Source organism: Jaculus jaculus, chromosome 18, assembly GCF_020740685.1.
Source record: "Jaculus jaculus isolate mJacJac1 chromosome 18, mJacJac1.mat.Y.cur, whole genome shotgun sequence".
NCBI lineage: Eukaryota > Metazoa > Chordata > Mammalia > Rodentia > Dipodidae > Jaculus > Jaculus jaculus.
The window spans coordinates 4094016-4114444 of record NC_059119.1 but is presented as its reverse complement, the minus strand read 5'-3'; the positions used below and the strand labels follow the sequence as shown (position 1 = coordinate 4114444).

The window sequence follows — 20429 nt, the reverse complement described above, 5'->3', positions numbered from 1 at the left end:
AATACTTTAATGGTGAGACCACAAACCATCACCTCTTTCCTTTCCCCTCAGTCGGGCCTTACTCCAATCCATGTCGCTGCCTTCATGGGGCATGTAAGCATTGTGTCACAACTCATGCATCACGGAGCCTCACCGAACACCACCAATGTGGTAAGTATCCTTTGGACAGGGAAGGTTCAATCATGAGTCGTTCAAAAACTGGCAACGGTGGCTTTTATGGACTCAGTTTTTATTGTAAGTAGACTAATTGCTTGCAAGCATAGAATTTGGGTCTGGAGAGATGGCTCAGTGAGGGAGAGTGCATGCTGGGCAAGTCTGAGGAGCTGAGCGCAGTGTCCAGGTGCCACGCGAAGGCCAGGCATAGCCGCACATACCTGTAACCCAGCACTAGGAAGCGTCGAGACAGCATCACAGCTGCTCCCTGGTTAGCTGCAGCATAGCCAAAAAGCAGGGAGCTCCAGGTTCAGCGAGAGACTTTGTCTTCAGGAATCAAGGCAAAAGCACTATGGAGAAGGGCACCCAACATCTCCTCTTGCCTCTCTCTGCACATTGCACACATCAATACACACACCAATAAGTAAAAAATCAAAGTATAGAATTTTAGAACATTTTGGCTTCCTTTACTGCAAAGGCAAGAGCCATTTAGTGACTCATTGGATAAAAATTTGTTAGGACTGTGGTCTTATAATGTTAATGTGTCCACTGATACTACACATACATTAGTACTGGAGACTAAAGCACAGTGTTGGGGGGGGGCTCTGCAACATAATCAGTTTAAATGCATTGCACATGAGCAGGTGGCTCAGATACGATCATTGTTTATATGAAGAAGTCAGGGCTGGAGAGATGGCTTAGCGGTTAAGCGCTTGCCTGTGAAGCCTAAGGACCCCGGTTCGAGGCTTGGTTCCCCAGGTCCCACGTTAGCCAGATGCACAGGGGGGCACACACGTCAGGAGTTCGTTTGCAGAGGCTGGAGGCCCTGGCATGCTCATTCTCTCCCTCTTCCTCTATCTGTCTTTCTCTCTGTGTCTGTTGCTCTCAAATAAATAAAAAGAAATTTTTAAAAAAAGTCATCTCCAGTCACTTCAAAGCAATCTCACTGAATCTTCACCGTGTCACAGCAAACCCATGGAACTCAAAACACAGGTTACCAGATAACGTGTCCCACACTAGTCACCCTTGTCTGAACCATGACACACGTAAGAGTAATTTATCTGAGCAATAATTACCTTAAACCTGCTATGGAATTTGACATGGTTTTATAGAAGTTCACATTTGATGTCACCTAACGTGAGCACACCCTAAATTCATGAGTGCTAAGGAAGTGTTAGGGAGCGGTTGTCATGGGGTGGACACCCACAGGCTTGTGCTAGGCAGCGGTTGTCATGGGGTGGACAACCAGGGCCTTGTACTAGGGAGCGGTTGTCGTGGGGTGGACACCCACAGGCTTGTGCTAGGCAGTGGTTGTCATGGGGTGGACATCTTACCCTGTTTGCGCACCAACCTGCAGATGCAACCCGGCAGCTCCCCTTTAGGGCAGGTGGGGGCCTGTGCACTCTCGCTCCCTGCCCTGCTTCGTGACCCTTCTCCACCTGTGAGCACTCACCTTGTCAGCCCTCGCTGTGTACATAAGGAGTAAGGAGGCCTTGCTGTGGGTCCTGGGCCATTTGCTGGCAGCACCCATGGCTCGCTCCCTGCACTGACAAGGTTCTGCCAAGGTGGATCAGATGACTGTGAAACTTTGTGTTTGATTTCTTCTCTTGCCAATAAGGAAGCGCTTAAGGCTTTTTTTTTATTATTATTTAAAAGAAAAAAGTCATTGTAGCTCAATGCCAAGGGAAACATGCCAATCTTCTTGAGAGCTGCTGTTAATTGACTTTGGCTTGCGTCCCCAGAGAGGAGAAACGGCCTTGCACATGGCAGCCCGGTCAGGCCAGGCGGAAGTGGTGCGGTGTCTGGTACAAGATGGAGCTCAGGTAGAAGCAAAAGCTAAGGTACGTGTCATTCACAACAGCCTTCAGCTCGCCCTGAGGGGGGCTCAGGGCTGAGACCCATGCTGGCCCTGTCCTTCAGCTCGCCCTGAGGGGGGCTCAGGGCTGAGACATATGCTGGCTCTGTCACCAGGAGCACTTACAAAAATATTCAGGGGCAAAGTTCTCTACCCAAGTACTGTTAAAAAAAAAAAAAAAAAAAAAAAAAAAAAAAAAAAAAAAACCTTCCTCATACTTGTTCATTCTTTATTTAAGGACATTATGCCAGAAACTGTCCTTGGCACGTGGCTAGTGCCTTACAGATTAGGAACAGGATCTAGAACTGCTCCAGGGTTCCTCACACTCCACCAAAATGGTCAGAAGCTTCCAGATCAAGCATAGTTGTAAACACAATGCAGCTGTTTTAGTTGATTTAAATGGCATCTGGCACAGACACAGAAGGAAAAAGGGTGTTTTTATTTATTTATTTATTCTCTATAACTTGTGAAACTCCACTCCCCGAGGCTTGGATGATAGCTGCTTCAGAGCTATGAGGTGAACATCATGGTGTATGCTGGAAACCTCATAGCTCTGAATGTGGCCCAACAGAAAATCATCAACTTGTAGCTGGGCGTAGTGGCACTCAGGAGGCCAGCCTGGGGCTGTAGAGTGAGTTTCAAGTCAGCCTGGGCTAGAGTCAGATCCTACCTTAAAAAATAAAATATAGGGGCTGAAGAGATGGCTTAGCAGTTAAGGTGCTTACCTGCAAAGCCAGAGGACCCAGGTTCAATTCCCTGGGACCCATGCAAGCCAGCTGCACAAGGTGGTACATGCATCTGCAGTTCGTTTGTGATGGCTGGAAGCCCAAGAGCACCCATTCTCTATCTGCCTTTTTTTTCTGACTCTGTCTCAAATAAACAATAATAATAAAGAAAAAGAAAAAAGAAAATCATAAATATAGTTAAAACAGTATCAGATTTTAAAAAAATATATTTATTAGAGAGAATGGGCATGCTATAGTCTCCAGCCACTGCAAATGAACTCCAGAGGCATGTGCCACCTTGTGCATCTGGCTTACATGGGTCCTGGAGAATCAAACCTGGGCCCTTAGGCTTCCCAGCCAAGTGCCGTAAAAACTAAGCCTCCTCTCCAGCCCATCTCCAGATATTTTTTTTTTATGTCTGTGTGTGTGGAGTGTTGTGGTGTGGCACATGATATGCGTGTGGTGTGTGCGTGTAGGTGCAGACATGTGCCCCGTGTGTGTGCACATGTGGAGGCCGGAGGAGAATATAGGATGCCTCCTCTGTTCACTTACCCACATATATTGAATTTGAGGCCAGCCTGAAAGTACATGGTGAATTCCAGATCAGTCTGGACTAGAGTGAGACCCTACCCGGGGGGTTGGGAGAATTAAGCTGGGTGTGCTGGCGCATGCCTTTAATCCTAGCACTTGGGAGGCAGAGATAAGAGCATCGCTTGTGAGTTTGAAGCCAGCCTGAGTCTACATCCCTACCTTGAAAAAAGAAAAAAAAAAAGAATTAAATCTCAACTGAATGTTTGATACTGCAGGACATAGAGCATCTTCAACATTTTAAAGAGTTAATTTATATTTTGATTTTTTAATCATCAATGTCATGAATGTCTCTCTGCGTAAATACATGCTATGCTATGTCTAAGACCATTTTAAAAATTACTGAAAATTCTAGCTTGATCTCAAGCCAGACTTGAGTTTATTAAATTCAAGTTAGCCACTCAAACAGCAAGTTTTAAAACCTAACATGTTAACACAACGCAATCCAAAGATTCACTAATCTGACTCATCTGATACATGCTAAGGAAAGACAGTAGGAAAATATATTAAATCATTGCATGGTATAGTCAAACCATTATGTTCCTGTAAAAGCCAAAACTTTGCACGAACGGTACAGACACTGAAACTGATGACATGCGATACTCGAGGAGCTGAGGTGCCGGGCAGTGTCCGGTGTCACTGTGTGGCACCACTTGTGGTACAGGAGCTGTGTGTTCAGGACAAAAGCTGCGGCGAAGTCACATGATACAACATGGGCCAATACTGCCAGAAACACCTTGGATTCACTTTGCACTTGACTTTGAATTAATTTTTTATCATTGCACTTCAAGAAACCTTGTGATTTCGTCAGATTTTTAATTTTTTTTTTTTTTTACAATCCCCGTGTTCAGTTGTGAACCCAGCTGAAGATGCTAGGCTGGAGAGATGGCTCAGTAGTCAAGTGTGCTTCCTGAACATGCACGAGGGGCTGAGGGGGTCTGGACCAGCTAGAGTTTGAATCTCTAGATCCTATGTGAACAGCAGGGCAAGGCCACATGTGCCTGTAGCCTCGGTCCCACAGAGGAGCAGAGCCCTGAGCCATCAGCATGCTGCAAGTTCTAGAATCCGTCCAGAGACTGGCTTAAAATGAGACCTTATGAAAGGCAATGTAGTGGGCTCCTGTCATTCCACTGTGGCCAACACAGGCATATGGGGGGCCATACTACCTCCCAAAAAATGAAGCACCTAGGCTCTAGATTCCTCATGTAGAAAACCTGCGCAATGACTTGAAATTCGCTGGCATGTTATGAAGATGGTCAAGTTAATGTTGGTGGCATACGTCAAGCAGGATAGGAAGATGTTCGGCAAATGCCAGGTGGACGCAGAGGCAGTAGCATGCCATGGTGTGTCCTCGGGCTCCGCGGGCTCCCTGTTCTCTGCCGTCCCCAGCACCCCCTCAGTCCCCGTGTGCTTCCTGCTGCTTGCACAGCCCCTCTGGTTTTGATCCTTACCTTCACCCAAAACTGTCTCAAATGCTCTTCTCGCCACCTTCTCCATCTAACTAAAAGGGTTTATGTAAACCTGAATACATTTCGGTAGGAACTTCTATTTGGAGGAATGTGCCAGGGTGACTTTGGGCACCTGTTTGGTCAAATTAGAAAGAGGTGCCCCTCCCATTTGGTGATGAACTCCTACAGATGAGTGCCAAGTGCCTTTGAGTCCTTTACAATAAGATGATCCCCTTCCGCCCTAGACATATGTTCTCCATGCTCCCAGGATGCACTGTGGCAAAGAGAAGCATTGGTACGAGCATCCCTGCATAACCCTGTGCTGCCTTCCTGTGCCTTGTGCTATGGGAAAGTGGCATGGATGGATTAATGCATTCCATATGACCGCAGGATAGCTGATGGAACTATGATACCCACCCCCAGGCATGTGGGATTCACCTAGATTTGTTCTTATCCCCCACCACAACCAGCCCAAAAAAGTCACTAGAAGCCGGCGTGGTGGCACATGCCTTTAATCCCAGCCCTCGGAAGGCAGAGGAAGGAGGATGGCCATGAGTTCAAGGCTACCCTGAGACTACATAGTGAATTCCAGGTCAGCTTGGGCTAGAGTGAGACTCTACCTCAAAAAGCAAGCAAAAAGTCACTAGAGGAAAAACCTGATGCACCTCAATGGGAGTCACTGGGATAATTTGTTATCCTGTGACCTCCAAAGTAGAACTGCCTTTCACCATACTGGTACCACTAGGTCATTCTAAGGGTGTTTAAGGAGCTGAGACTATCCACCAGCACGTTTGTAACTCATGAATGAGGGTGAATGAAATCCCTATCAGCACTGAGTCAGAGTTGGACACTCCTCAGACATCAAGCGGCTAATGTCCCCTGACTTCTTCGACGCACCACCACTGCTTTACGGCCTCCTGAGCCTTGCGTTTCTACCTTGCGTTTAGGATGACCAAACCCCACTCCACATTTCAGCCCGGCTGGGGAAGGCGGACATAGTACAACAGCTCTTGCAGCAAGGAGCATCCCCTAACGCAGCCACGACTTCTGGGTACACCCCGCTCCACCTCTCTGCACGAGAGGGCCATGAGGACGTTGCCGCATTCCTTTTGGATCATGGAGCATCCTTATCAATAACGACCAAGGTATGAGCACCCCCCCCCCATCTCCTCAGATCCATCCTCCTTGCAGTTGCCTGCACAATGGCCAGTCCCGAGGCTGTGGAAGGGCATCTAAGGTGGGGACCCTGGGCTAGTCACCTGTATGGCCAGGAAAGCCCTGTGCCACATGACAGGAGCTCTTTGTGTTTCAAATATAACCTTCACAACATCTAGAACCTGAGATTTCTTTCCTGAATCTTTTTTTTTTTTTTTCCGAGGTAAGGTCTCACTGTAGGCAGGCTGACCTGGAATTCACTGTGTAGCCTCAAGGTGTCCTCGAACTCACAGTGATCCACCTACCTCTGCCTCCATGTGCTGGGATTAGAGGCATGTGCCACCATGCCAGGCTTTGACTGATTTTTAAATCATGCCTGATGCCTCCTACTAATAATCCTTATTGGTTTGTCATGTGTGTGCAGGTTGCAAAATTGGGGTTTCATTTTTACTGTGATATGACTTGAACCTAGTGAGTATAACAGCAAGCTGAATTGGCCCATGGTATGCCTTAAAAACAGTGGTGCCTCAGGCTCTTTCTTGGATGTGCATAAGGATTGATGTGTAGTCTCACAGAAATAACTGCAAATGCTTAAAGAAAAATGATGTTATCAAATGGTGACCATCTCAACTTTCGTCTCCCATGATTCCTTGGGCTCTCTGGTGGAGTTGAGACAACTAGTTCCTGAAGTCACTTAGTCTGTGGGACAGACTAGTGGGTGATGGGCCAGTGTCCCCAGCCTCTGCTATCCCAGCTGCCCCCTGGCTCTAGCTTGCAGTGCACTCGGGAAGCAGTACATGGTGCTGGTGTTCCAATCTCTGGGGCATGCCTGGGACTCTCCTTGATGGTGTGTGTTGACTGATGAGCTAGCCCTACATCCTCGTAGGAGCTGGAGCATGGGAGAGCAGCCAGAAACTGGTTCTGCGATTCTTCTGTGTCCCATCACTCGTTTCATGTAAGGTAGCGAAGCCGGGGATTTCTGATGCTCCCTGAAGGTTGGTGCATGCATGGGAACAACAAGCGGAAAAAGCAAACAGAAAGTTGCCTTCTGCTGACACGAGATCATGAGAGGACCAGACATGCACTGGGTTTTCCAAACCCTCTGTTTCCGGTCTGGGACCTTGTACCTGTTCATTACACAGTGTAAAACCCCAGCATGGCTCTGGAATAATCCCCATCTCCAGTGCCTCAATATCACCCTAGGGAGATGCCTGATTGGCTCTAAAAATATTGCCATTTGTGGCTCAGTCAGCAGAGTGGGAAATATTCTCCTTGGGGTCTAATTGGCTTCTCACTGTAGACAAGGGGACTCTTCAGTTGTTACCTGCTGGTTTTGACATGTATATGTAATTAGAAAAAGTTGTCTATCCCAGGAAAGTAATACCTTATGTCAGTTCTTTTCATCAAGTTCATGAGTGTGGTGAGTGCACATGTTCATGTGTGTGCATGCATGTGGAAGCCAGAGGTTGATGTCGGGTGTCTTCCACAGTTGTTCTCCACCGTATTCTTTGAGACAGCATCTCTCAATGAATGCAGAGCTTACCAATGTGGTTAGACTAGCTGGCCAGTGAGCTGCAACCTCCCATCACCTCTATCTCCCCAGAGCTGGGCTTACAGACATGGGCCACCATGCACAGCTTTTACGGATACTGGGGTCTGAATTCAGGCTCTCACGGTTATATGACGGGCACTGCTTCCCTGCCCCCCGCCATGGTCTTTGTGCTTTCTTCCTCAGAAAGGGTTTACGTCTCATGGTTATATGACAGGCACTCCCCCACCCAGCCATGGTCTTTGTGCTTTCTTCCTCAGAAAGGGTTCACGCCTCTTCATGTGGCAGCGAAATACGGGAAGCTTGAAGTAGCCAGCCTCCTGCTGCAGAAGAATGCACCCCCAGACGCTGCCGGGAAGGTATGAGGTTATGAGTATCGCCCTGTGGTCACAAAACCAGCCCTCGCTAAGACTGTCCCCCCGACGCACAGATGACCACTAAGCCAAAACAAAATCCCACTTAAAGAACTCCTGGGAAAGGAAGTAAATGCCTGGTCCACACACATTGGAACTGGAATGTGAACGATGCCCTCTGTTGTGTCCACACTAATCCTGCTGCCTAAGTTGAGGCTTCTCTGTTCAGGCACTGCTTGACCCTGGCTGTTGTTTCTGCCCATGTTTTCAGAGCGGGCTAACTCCACTGCATGTAGCGGCTCATTACGATAACCAGAAAGTGGCCCTTCTGCTTTTGGACCAAGGAGCCTCACCTCACGCGGCTGCAAAGGTACTCACAGCATAAAGGAGTGAGGGGCACTAATCAGTCTATGTAGAGACATGGCATGTCTGCTATGAGGCAACCAATGGTTCTATGATGGAATTTGAGGTCCAAAAAAATGAAGAAGGAAAGATCTACTCTTGCTACTTTTGTAGCACCCTCTTCATTCAGAAAAGTCAGAGTCCCTGGGAACACGGTAGCCTTTGGTCAGCTCATGTGGTCCTCAGTAAGTATGTACTTGGCAGCTGAGTTTTATGAAAAATCCATAACATCCCAGAGCTAGGGAGAAATGGAGTTGAAACACTTTTAGGTCAGGTTACACATAAACATAGTCTGAAGGTTATAAGAGAGTTAGGATGTGTGAAAGCTTGTAAAACACACAGGCCATTTTCTTGACCTTAAAACATTGCGTTTATTTTGTCTACTGGTGTTTCATAATAAGCTGGGAGGTTTTGCTTCTGTGTTTCCATTATTGCTAAAAGGAACTTTATTTTTATCATTAGGGAATTCCATAACTAGTAGACCACTTAGATTTCTGAGCAGAAAAGTATAGCATGTTTGACTATCCGGTTCTCTGGTATTCTGACTGGGAAGCCATGTACAATTTACTTAAAGATGGACTGAGTGCTGTTGGCTTAATACATTATCTACCAATGGGACAGTGACCCATAGTTTGACTGCTTTCTAGGCCTTTTGTGTCCTGTTGGTTGAAGGAAGGGAAGCTAGAAATGTAGTTTGTAAGGAGGCACCTTGCCACAAGTGCTTTTGCTGGGGAAGAGGGAGCATGCACACTGTGACACCTGCCTCTGCTTCCTTTATTCCCTGGAAACTCTGGCTTTTCTGAATGCTGACAGTGGTGAAGAAAGCGGGACACAACCTCACCAGGGCCTGTTTCCTGTAGTGACGTGGCAGCAGCAGCCCCAACGTCACTGTTTCTCAAATCACACCTCCTGTCTTTTCTCTCATGATGCCTCCTTGCCCTAATCTGTTTTTGTTTTTTTTTAATCAGCAGCGCATTACCTACATGTGTCCTAGAAACATGAGATTTTTAAGTAACTGGGATACAAAAAAAAAAAAAAAGGTATCTTCTAGATTCAATGTTAACCAGATCTGTTGTGGAGTTAGAACACTGCTAGAAAGAAGCTGGCCCGAGGCTCTGGCATAACTAGGACAGTAACCATGAAAGAGACACCGAGCCCCAACTTTCTTACCATATTTTCCTTCCATAAATGTGCTTGTGAACATTTCTGAGAAGTATATTAATGAGGATACACGCACATATATACAAATATATACAATATGCATATAATTTATATGTTAGATATTGCTTTAGATAGCTTTGAAAGTTACATTTGCAGCTGGGCATAGTGTACGCTCACACATTTAATCTCAGCCCTCGGAAGGCTGAAGTAGGAAGATTGTCATGAGTTTGAGGCCAACCTAGACTACAGAATGAGTTCCAGGTCAGCCTAGGTTAGAGTGAGACCCTGCCAGAAATAATAAAAGAAAAGAGAGAACAAGAGAGGGGGAGGGAGAAAGAAAATTACATTTTCTTCCCTTTTATTATAGTAGTCACAGATGTACTTGACAAATACTGTCTTTAGGAAGAGGGAGGGAAGAGATTTAAGATTATTCTGTAACTGATTATTTTCTCCTTACTTTAGCCAAGTAATGCCGTCTCCTTCTTAAGTCAATCTGTTTTCCTGAAAATATAAAGAACTTAGAACATCTAGAAATATTTTCTAGGGCCTGAGATAAACTCTGCTTATTATTGAAATGATTTTTTTAAGTTTTTCTGGGGTGAGCTTTTCTTTCTAAAATACCACAAGACATTTCGCTTTACTTTTTACCTTCCTTTGCACCTCAAGTAAGGCGCTCAGGATGAATCTCTAAGGAATGATGTATAACCTGTCTAGAACCCTCATGCAGTGCAGACATATTAGTTCTTTTGATAAGTGTTTCTTAGGACCAAGGATTGTTTATTTATTTTTGTGGATCAGGAAAAATCAAGATTATTGTACATGGATTAGGAGTTGAAAAGCAACTACCTTGAAAGGTCCTCTTTTTTTTTTTTTTTTTTTTGACATAGTGTCTCACTATATAGACCAGGCTAGTCTCAAACTCACAACAATCCTGCAGCTTAAGCCACCCAAATGCTGGGATTTTAGCTTGCCCCACCACATCCTGAAGAGTCTTTCATGAAAGCAAACTGATAAGGGCTGGAGAAATGGCTTAGCAGTTAAGGCGTATGCCTGCAAAGCCTAAGGACCTAAGTTTGGCTAGAGACCCTAGCACACCCATTCTCACTCTCTCTTTCTTTCCTCCGTCTCTTTCTCTGTCTCTAATGAATAAATAAAAATAAACCTTTTTTTTAAAAAAGAACATAGGGTACATTGGGCCCTCACTTTGCCTTCACCACACTAATTATTAGTGATAGGCATGTCAAGCAATCCTGCTCCCTGTCTGAGCGATGCGTGGTGAGTTTTCACCTTATGGAGGGACAGTGGGTGGCTCTCACCATGCTGTTCCTCTCTGTAGCCGGGAGTCAGCCCAGAGCTCTGCGGATCCCTGAAGGGTGTGTCTGAGTATGCAGTCAGAGAGCCAGATGGCGGTAGGTCAGAGCTAAAAATAGGGATATAAAACCCACTTCTGCCTGGTCCTTCCATTCTGGCAGAGGCTGGGTGCAAAGGAGGCCAGAAGTAACACTTCCACTTTCTATTCCATTTGACATAGTCAGGTTCATGTCCCTATCACAGTGCAATTTTACATTTCCAGTAAATAACTGTCAACCAAGGCAGAGTCAGGCAAAGCACCTTCCCAGTGAGGGACTCAGGAAACTGCAGCTCAGCGAGTGAACACCTTGCCCAGGGAACCTCTCTTGTTGCTAGTTAAGCCAAGAGAAGAATGTGGGAATGCCCTAGAAGGTTCAGCACCACCAACCGAAGTCCAGAGGATTCCTTTCTCTTTAACTTCAGGAGGAAGCATTCACGTAAGAGGTGGGCAGAATCAAATAGAATTTTCTGAAGTAAGAGATTTTCTTTAAGGAGATTCATTTTTTTATACTTAAGTTTGAGATCCATATATTTTTCTTAAACGTATGTGACCTCTGACCCAATTCTCAAGAACTTTATTTCAAGATCAAAGACACAAGAGATCTTTGTTTATGTACTGGTGTTAATCGGATGTCGTGTGGCACTAGAAAGGGGGACAGTGTGGTGCTCTCCTTCTCTTTAGCTCCTAGCGCCCAATACAGTTCACAAACTCCAGCAGGTCCCGACAGATGCCTAGGGAATGAAGGATCCCTCAGCCTTTATAATACTTTACAAGTTTCAAAATCTTGATGAATGTGGTTTCCTATAATCCCACAATAGCCCTTTGAGGTATTTATAATTCTTTTTTTTTTTTCAGAAGACAAAATAGATACAAACAAGGAAAATGGTTTTAAAGTTACAAAAATTTTTGAATCCACATCTTCCTTCCTCCCTTCTGGCATAGTTACTCAGTCTAGTCAGGATGTCCCCTTTCAACAATGAGAGATATTTTAAATTGCTATGGCTCCAGGAAAAGATAGCCGTGTAGGGATATCTGGATTTGTCTCTTCCGCATGGGACCCTTTTGAAGGACTAGGCACTGCCATTCACGTGCACCTTCTCCCTGTCGTCACTGGCAGGGGAGAGCGAGGCACCTCGAGTCCGTGATGGTCCCTGCCACAGTGTTTCTCTGAGTAAGGGTATATGATTCGAGTAATCCCAGGCTGAGTGCTTTGCTAGGATTTTTTTATTTACCTGACACTTTCATTCATAATTTTCATAGATGTACGACAACGTATTTTAATCATAAGCCTCTCCTCTCTCTTTCTTTTGTCCCATTTCCCCCTCCCCCCAGCCCTCTTCCATCGAGCCCCTCCTTCTTCAAAACTAGTCCCTCTTCTATGTTGAGGTCACTTTGTGTCTGCCCCCCTTCACCATCCACAGTGGGACGTCGATGGGCCCCATATCATGCAGGTCTTGTGCAGGTCACAACAGTGTCTGGGGTCGTGAATGCAGATCACCACTTCCTGCCCAGGAGACGGTATTCCAAAAAGCACTCCTCCCTCGGGCTCCCACAGTCTCCTCCACCTGTCCCACAGTGCTCCCTGACCCTCACAGGTGTCGTGGGGATGTCTCACTTAGTGCTGAGAGCTCAGCCGTCGTTTCTCCTCAGCACTCCAATGAGTAATCATCGCCATCCCGAAAGAAAAGCTTCTTTAACCAGAAGCAAGAAAGGACTAGTAACACGGGCATGAACATACAGAGGGCACTTTGGTGGGCACAACAGATCCATTTAGCCAAACAATAGCTGCTTCCCCCCTAGAGCTTATGACCTCCACAGCCATGGGTTTAGGATTAGGTTTCCAGTGCCGGGCAGGAATTCCCTCCCCTGGAGCAGACCTCAGATCCAATCCCAGAGCAGATGACTGTCCCCATACAGGGGAATTCCTTTCTTCATTTAATCGACATGCATGCGTGACCGTGGACTGCTGGAGACAGGAAGCCAAGTGGAGCGTAACCTGTGCCCTGCACAGACATGTCCTTTACTAAGTGGAGGCACAGCACGTCCCCAAACATCTGCAGCACTTGGATTTGGAGGGTGAAAAGTGGCAGAGGACTTCATGGAAGATGGGGCCCTTGAACTAAGTTTTCAACTGTTAGATATTGGCAACCTGGGTAGGCTATGGAAACACATTCATGGTGGAACAGAGTGAGAGAAACCAGAGACTATGTTCCATCTGGTAGCCTGCAGGGTGAACAATCTGTGTCCAAAGATACCGGCAAAACAAAAATGGGAATCGATGAGAGCACTGTGGCTCCCAAGAAGATTAAATATTGTACCTTATAAACAGCACATGTTGTCTTAGATCTTGTTGGGATGTTCTAACATCACGTTGATAAAGAACAAAGATTATTTCTTAAAATTCTGGAGGCTACGAAGGCCAAGCTTGAGGGATTCCCAGCTCTCAATGGCCTTACTGCATCTGTGGCAGGAGGGCATGAGCAAGGTTGGGGGGCAAGGTTCCTGACACATTCTTTTATCTCTCTCCCCCCCATATCTGAAGATCTTCATACTCCCCAGACACCACATTGAGGCTATTAAGTTTTGAACACATGAATTTTGGAGTACACATGCAAACCATAGCAGATAACCATTAAAGAAATTTCTCTTTTTTCTTTTCTTTTTTTTTTTTTAATGTGTGTATGTGTTCAGGTTCATATGAGGGTGGCTGCTTGTGAAGGCCAGAAGACAATCTAGATATTTAGTTATTTAGGATCTCTCCTTAGCCTGACACTCACTCACCAATCAGGCTAGATAGGCTGGCCAGGAAGCTTCAAGGGTACACCTGTTTCCACCTCCCTGTCACTAGAACTTAAATCATGTCACCATGTGCAGCTTTTACTTGGGGTCTAGAGATCTGAGATCTAACTGACGCAAGCATCAGCTTATTGACTGGGCCATCTCCCCAGCTCCATTAAAGGGACTTTAAGAGTGGAATTTTGAATGGCTCTGAACATGTCCCAGAGGTAGCCCCACTTAAATAAAACAGTACTCATTGAGCGTCTACTGCATAGCTATCTATGAAAGACGAATCTCTCTTCCTTTTAGGACCACAATAGTATGCCAACTCTCTTAAGTTACTTATGTTTCCCTGCTGAGACATACAGGGGACATGAGGATGCTGTATCACCCATCATCTTTCAAGTAGTTAAACCACTAGCAAGAGAAAGATGCGGATAAAACATGCACTGTCCTGTCTTTACCTTGGCGCTTCGTGTGTACTTTGTGTTGGCAGAACGGTTACACCCCACTGCACATCGCTGCCAAAAAGAACCAGATGGACATAGCGACGACTCTGCTGGAATATGGTGCTGATGCCAATGCGGTTACCCGGCAAGGCATTGCTTCTGTCCATCTCGCGGCTCAGGAAGGGCACGTGGACATGGTGTCGCTGCTCCTTAGCAGAAATGCGAATGTGAACTTGAGCAATAAGGTGACCTTTTCTTTGCACTACAAAGCACGAGCTACAACAGAAACTCACACCTCCAAAAACGTCTTTTAAAAAATTCCATGGAAATTCTCGTTCTAGGAGGTGATAGAAAGCGGAGCACTGTGTTATGGTGTCCACTGGAATGTTCTCTGTCTTTACACACGTTCTGCTAGTCTACTTCAGGAAGAGAATGGCATAGAAGTAACTGAGTCATACAGTTGAATTTATAGTAATGGGGATTTATGAAGTGAGATGCACACAGGTTTCTCTGACTTTTTTTTTGTATTAATATGTTTTGGGGCTCTCCTGTTGATTCAGAGAACAGGATTGTTGCTCAGTCAGACATAACAAATGAGAAAAGGCAGGTTGTAGCTGAGGGCTTTATCCCACACATGTTGCCCATGCTCCTGCTTCTGGCCTGCGGTGGTTTTAAGTCTGCAGTAATGAAAAGAAATTGGAAGCATTGCTGTTTGTAGGAAAGTTCATCCTGATGACAGAAATTTCGAGTGGCTGTTGCAAGGAGAGGATAGAGAAGCTGCTAGCTTGCAGGTCTAGTCTGTATATAAACTGGCCTTTCTGAAGGTATTTAGGAAGATGGTTCCCTACATTCTTCAAACACTTTGCCCTCATCTTATGTGCAAAAAGGACCTGAGTTTTGTCGAGCAGGGTCGACATCTAGCTCCAAAGAGACCAGAAACATACTAGTGAAGTTACTATCTTCCATTGCTTTATCTGTTGCTTCTTAAGATCATCCTCAAACACACAACAGATATTTCTCTATTCAGATATCAGGAGAACCAGACAACAGGCCCCAAATATTTTGAGATTCCATACTCCCTGAAATCAGCTTACCTCCTCTGTTGAGTGATGGTCGTAGTTAATGTTATTTCTCAACTGCTGCTTATATAATGGAATGGAGTTGCAAAGCAGTCTCTTGGTCATGAGTAGCTTAAATAATTTAACATATGTGGCCAATGTTTTAAACTCACAGTAGATTTCAAATCTATATCTTATTTCCTAGAGGTATAATTTAGGGAAAATGTATAAGCTCCCTGATCCTGTATGTCACACTCTGGTAGGTGAGGGGACTATTTTATTCCTAAAGATATCACAGCAGTTAGCTGAAGTATTGCTCCACACTTGAGTCAAAACAAACAAATAAATGCCTCTGATGTTTGAAGGTGAACACAGATGCATGTGTGTGGGGTTGGTTGGGGGGCTTTTGGCCCTGGCTTTAAAGTACCACTGCAAGGAAATGAGTAAGAAGGAAACAGAGAAGGGACAGACGAGGGAAATGTGGGGCCCTGACCATTGCTCAGCCTGGGGGTGCAGCTTACTCCATCTTTCCATGTTGGGGGTATATGTTTGACATTTTTCATGAAACCTACAGATAACAGTGTTGGCATGGGCTAATATAGTATGTGTATGCATTTACTCAGTAGACCTTTTAGTTATAGAAATCTTAGGCAACTCTCCTAACATTCACATGTGGTGCCTCAAACTTGGTTGTTCACACGTGTGCGCGCATGCACACAGGTACACCCTTCCTTCCTATGACTGACTGCCCTTGGGATCTCTTGCAGAGCGGCCTCACGCCACTCCATCTGGCTGCTCAGGAAGACAGAGTGAATGTGGCCGAAGTCCTCGTAAACCAAGGGGCTCATGTGGACGTGCAGACGAAGGTACGTCTCCTTCCCAAGTGCCCTGAGTGCCCTGCCACGGTATGAGAGCAGCTGTAGCTCTGCAGGAGAGAAAGCGGCCTCGCTCCTCCCATCCATCCACAGCCCCCTGGGCACTCCTGTACGTTCAGGGGGGGGGGGGAGTCTGTGGTCAGTGTCTCGGTCACTTTCATCCTGTATGTTAGCTGTGTGTCAGTATCCCAGTCTTACCAGTATTAACCTGAGGGAACCTTGTCACAGATCTGCCCTCTCAGGGAAGTATGTGAATGCTTGCATCTTTCTTAGAAAAATAGAAAGTTAATAATAATTTAACTTGATTCAGCAGAATTTATGAAGAAAAAAATGAAGGTTTGCTTAAATTACTATTCCTAAATTTCTTAGGGTCTCTGTGGTATGATTTCTCCCCCATTGCATCCATCACTTTCCTCCCTCCCTGCTAAAATAGCTCTTTTTTAAAATTTTGTTTTGTTTTTTGTTTTTCAAGGTAGGGTCTCACTCTAGCCCAGGCTGACCTGGAATTTACTATGTAATCTCAGGGTGGCCTCGAACTCACAGCAATCCTCCTATGTCTGCCTCCCGAGTACTGAAATTAAAGGCATGCAATAGCTCTTTCAAAAAGAAAAAAAAAAAATGCTGAATAACTTCCCATAACACTACAATTCAGGCACAGACAAGAAATTGGATATTTTGTCTTATTATCAAAAATATGACTTCATGCTTATCCTGTTTCTCTGAACGAGATGCTTTATTTTGTTACTTCTTTCTACCAGCTTTGTTTTATGTTCTCGAAAATATCTCTTTCTTTTTGGTTTTTCAAGACAGGGTATCCCTGTAGCATAGGCTGACCTGGAATTCACTATGTAGTCTCAGGGTGGCCTTGAACTCATAGGGATCCTCCTATCTTGGCCTTCCAAGTGCTGGGATTGAGAGTGTGCACACCATGCCTGGCTTTCTTCTTTCTTAATATTTGTTAGTTTGGCTCAAAAAAAAAAAAAAAAAAAAGGAATGCTGAGCTGGGCATGGTGTCTCCTGCCTACATTCCCAACACTTGGAAGACTGAGGCAAGCAGACAGCCAGAGGTTCAAGGCTAGCCTAGGCTACATGTGACACCTTATTTCACAAAAAAGAAAGGAGAAAAGAAAGAATGCTTATTAAATGCTATACTGAGCATTAAAACATTTTTGTGTGCAGATTAATTTTAAAGTGTGGGGGGATACTGCAGATGCTAGTACACTACCAAGAAGTAACCAGGCAAAAAGACATCAAAATCAGATCAAATTTAGCTTGCCTTATTTTACCTGCACAAGGGGGCACATGCACCTGGAGTTCTTAGCAGTGTTTGGAGGCCCTGGTGTGCCCATTCGTTTTCTCTCTCTCTCTCTCTGTCTCTTTCTTCGTCTTCCCCTTCCCCTCCTCCTCCTTCTTCTTTCTCTCAAACAAACAAAAGTAACATAGAAATCAAATTCTTAAATAAAAATTAAAGAGACAATTCTCTGATTTGGAAATTTGCAACTGGACTGGGTCAACTTTGTCAATATTTTGGGGTCACATCATGTCCAAGGAACGCAGAGATTCGGTGAGCAAGCCTGAGGTGATCTGCAGGTCCAGGCATGGGGAGGAGCGGGAACTGGGCCTCACCTGCCGTGTGCTCACCTGCCTGCGCCAGGGCTCTGCTCTTCCAGGTCACTGCTAACCCAGCCCTGCTCCCTCATAGTCAGTCATCGTTTTTGTCCTCTGGGTAACACTTTGGAGCACAGGCCTTTTCCTGTTCTTTGCAAGTCATTTCTCTATCTCTTATGGCTTCTCTTCCTCCCCACCCGCAGCAGTGATCACAGCTGTGAGGTGGAAGTGAGGCTGTGGTGGTCTCATACTGAGTGGAGAATTATGGAGCAGATCTTCTCACGTTTGGTGCTAAACCGTGTGAATATGGTTTATAAAGTGGTACTGTGCACTTCAAAATTGCACAGTATAACAAGACACCTCCCTGCTAGCAGCCTGTGGTGGGATTCAGGCCATCAGAATCATGGGCTTAATTTTTTTTTAATTTTATTTATTTATTTGAGAGAGAATGGGCATGCCAGGGCCTCTAGCCACTGCAAATGAATTCCAGATGCATCTGTCACCCTGTGAATCTGGTTTATGTGGGTACTAAGGAGTAGAACCCAGGTCCTTAGGTTTGGCAGGCAAGTACCTTAACTGCTAACCCATTTCTCCAGCCCAGTGGACATAAATTTGTAATATTTATGTATTTGCAAGGAGAGAGAGAATGGGCACATAGGGTCTCTTGCTAGTATACATAAACTCTGAAAGCAAGCACCACTTTGTGCATCTGACCTTACATGGATACTAAGGAATCTAACCAGAGCCAACACACTTTACAAGCAAGCACCTTGAACTGCCGAGCCATCTCCCCAGCCCAAGGACTTAACATTTCAAATAGCCGTCAATAAAGCCACACGGATTCTTTTCTCCTATGAGGAAGAGCCAGGTCCTGGCCGCCGCATTCCTGCCCACTCCTTTGGTCCCACTCCTCCCTTTGCCCCCAAGGCTCGGCCAGTCCATTCAGACTGAATTGTGCAGCTGCCACGTGGCTTGCCAGTCTCCATCGTAGATGAAACCGCTGCTGAGTTCGTAAACAGAGCATATCCTGAGTGGCCTCCTTGAGACCTCCTTGCCAGGCATGGATTCTTAGAAGGTGGGCACCAACTAGTGCTGGCTGCACACACATGAGAAGCTCTGAGCGTTGACCTGACACCCACCCCACACTCACTTCCACAGCGATCCTTCTGTGAGGCATAGCCCGGGCCCCCATGGGCTCTGCCTGCAGAGAGGAGCATACAAAATAATACTCATGAGGGGCAATCATGGCAAAAACCATCAGCTGTTTTCTCTGTGACAGGTCCATGAATTGGTAAAGCATGTATCATTATTATTATTTTATTTGTTGAGGAAAGTGATTAGTACAAAGCCTGACCTGAAGAAGGTAACATAAGATTTTAGAAGTGCAGATAATGACTGGGTGAATTGATTTTTTTCCCCCTTTGGGGTAGGAATAACAATATATCTGGTTTAATTTCATAGAAACGTGAGGAAAATACTGAGATTATGTCCTATGAGGCTGGTAGAAAATTCAGCAGATCTCTGTGGTCTTTGTGCACCAGGCTTGCTATTCTGTTTGTGCAGCCGCGGAACTTGTGGACGCGAGATGCGATCAGCAGGGTGCGCACAGCGGCCCTGGGGAACGGTGCAGGGGGTGAGTGGATGAGAGGAGGGCAGGCAGGCTGGCAGTGAGGCCCAGGCAAGAGCAAAGAGGCCTCAACCAGCAGGCAGAGGAGAGAACCTTGCAGACAGAAGTGGTTAGCTTGAATTGTAAGCATACGGAGAGCAGGCAGTCTGGCGACTCTCAGGCGTGGCCTCAGCAGCGCTCAGTGGGATAGGAACAGGGAAGCAGGTTGGGGGAGAGGAGCCAAGGGAGAATTGACTGGGCATGTGGAATTCCTGACTGCCTAGGCGGCCATGCAGGGAGAGATCCCCAACTCATGACTAAAACACAGGGAAGAGATCAAGACTAGAGACCCAGCCTTGTGGTCCTCAGAGTCAAGCTTGAGGGTCAGGACATGGATGTGACCACTGAGGACGGAGGAGGTGGAACAACCTGATTTGGGGTCCTCATAACCAAGGTTGAAGGTCTGCATGTGACCACTGAGGGCAGAGGAGGTGGAACCTCCTGATTTGGGGTCCTCAGAGCAAAGGTTGAAGGTCTGCATGTGCCACTGAGGGCAGAGGAGGTGGAACCTCCTGATTTGGGGTCCTCAGAGCAAAGGTTGGAGGTCTGCATGTGACCACTGAGGGCAGAGGAGGTGGAACCTCCTGATTTGGGGTCCTCAGAGCAAAGGTTGAAGGTCTGCATGTGGATGTGACCACTGAGGCTGGAGGAGGTAGAAGAGAGCCTGTCAAGATAAATGGCAAGTTGAAAAGACAGGACATAAATGTGGCTTCTGGAAGGTTGTGAGGAGGTTTCGGGTGAGAAGCTCATGGTCCCTGCACTGTATTGGCATGTAGTGTGTTGGAAAGCAGTTTGACTAGAGCCTTGGTGTTCAGAGGGAACAGTGAATGAGATGACTTCCCACCCCCACCCACAGAAGTTTAATTATAGATGGGTAGAGATCTACAACTTCTGCTGCTAAGAGTCGGGACATGTAAATCTGCTCATGAGCTAAGAGGAAGTTGATAGAAGGCAGAAGTCTGTGAAGTGATATGGGGAGTTGGAAGTGGGACACATAGGGTGAGAGATGACAGTTTGGTGGTTTTGGTTTCATGTATTCATGGGGTAGGAAGACATATATAGAAGTCAGCTCCACCTTCTTTGAGATAAGGTCTCTAGCTGATGCAACCAACCACCTCGGAGCTGGTCCTAGAGCCTTGGGATCTCCCGGCTCAGAACTCCCATGGCCGTTGGCATGTCAGGGTCACATGTGCCTGAGCCAGTGTGAGACACTTTTTAGTCTCTCTGATCACATTGATGGCAATAGGATGAGATG

General features: G+C 46.0%; 1 protein-coding gene across 8 annotated transcripts in view; it reads left to right on the top strand.

Moving 5' to 3' along the window:
• The window catches only part of Ank3 (ankyrin 3), a 312648-nt gene that overhangs the window by 174131 nt on the left and 118088 nt on the right, over positions 1–20429 (top strand). For all 8 annotated transcript variants that reach the window (XM_045137121.1, XM_045137120.1, XM_045137119.1 and 5 more), the window contains exons 12-18: positions 52–150; positions 1896–1994; positions 5717–5914; positions 7734–7832; positions 8098–8196; positions 14015–14212; positions 15793–15891. In XM_045137121.1, the coding sequence (XP_044993056.1) occupies positions 52–150; positions 1896–1994; positions 5717–5914; positions 7734–7832; positions 8098–8196; positions 14015–14212; positions 15793–15891 (891 nt within the window). The remainder of the gene's footprint in view (positions 1–51; positions 151–1895; positions 1995–5716; positions 5915–7733; positions 7833–8097; positions 8197–14014; positions 14213–15792; positions 15892–20429) is intronic.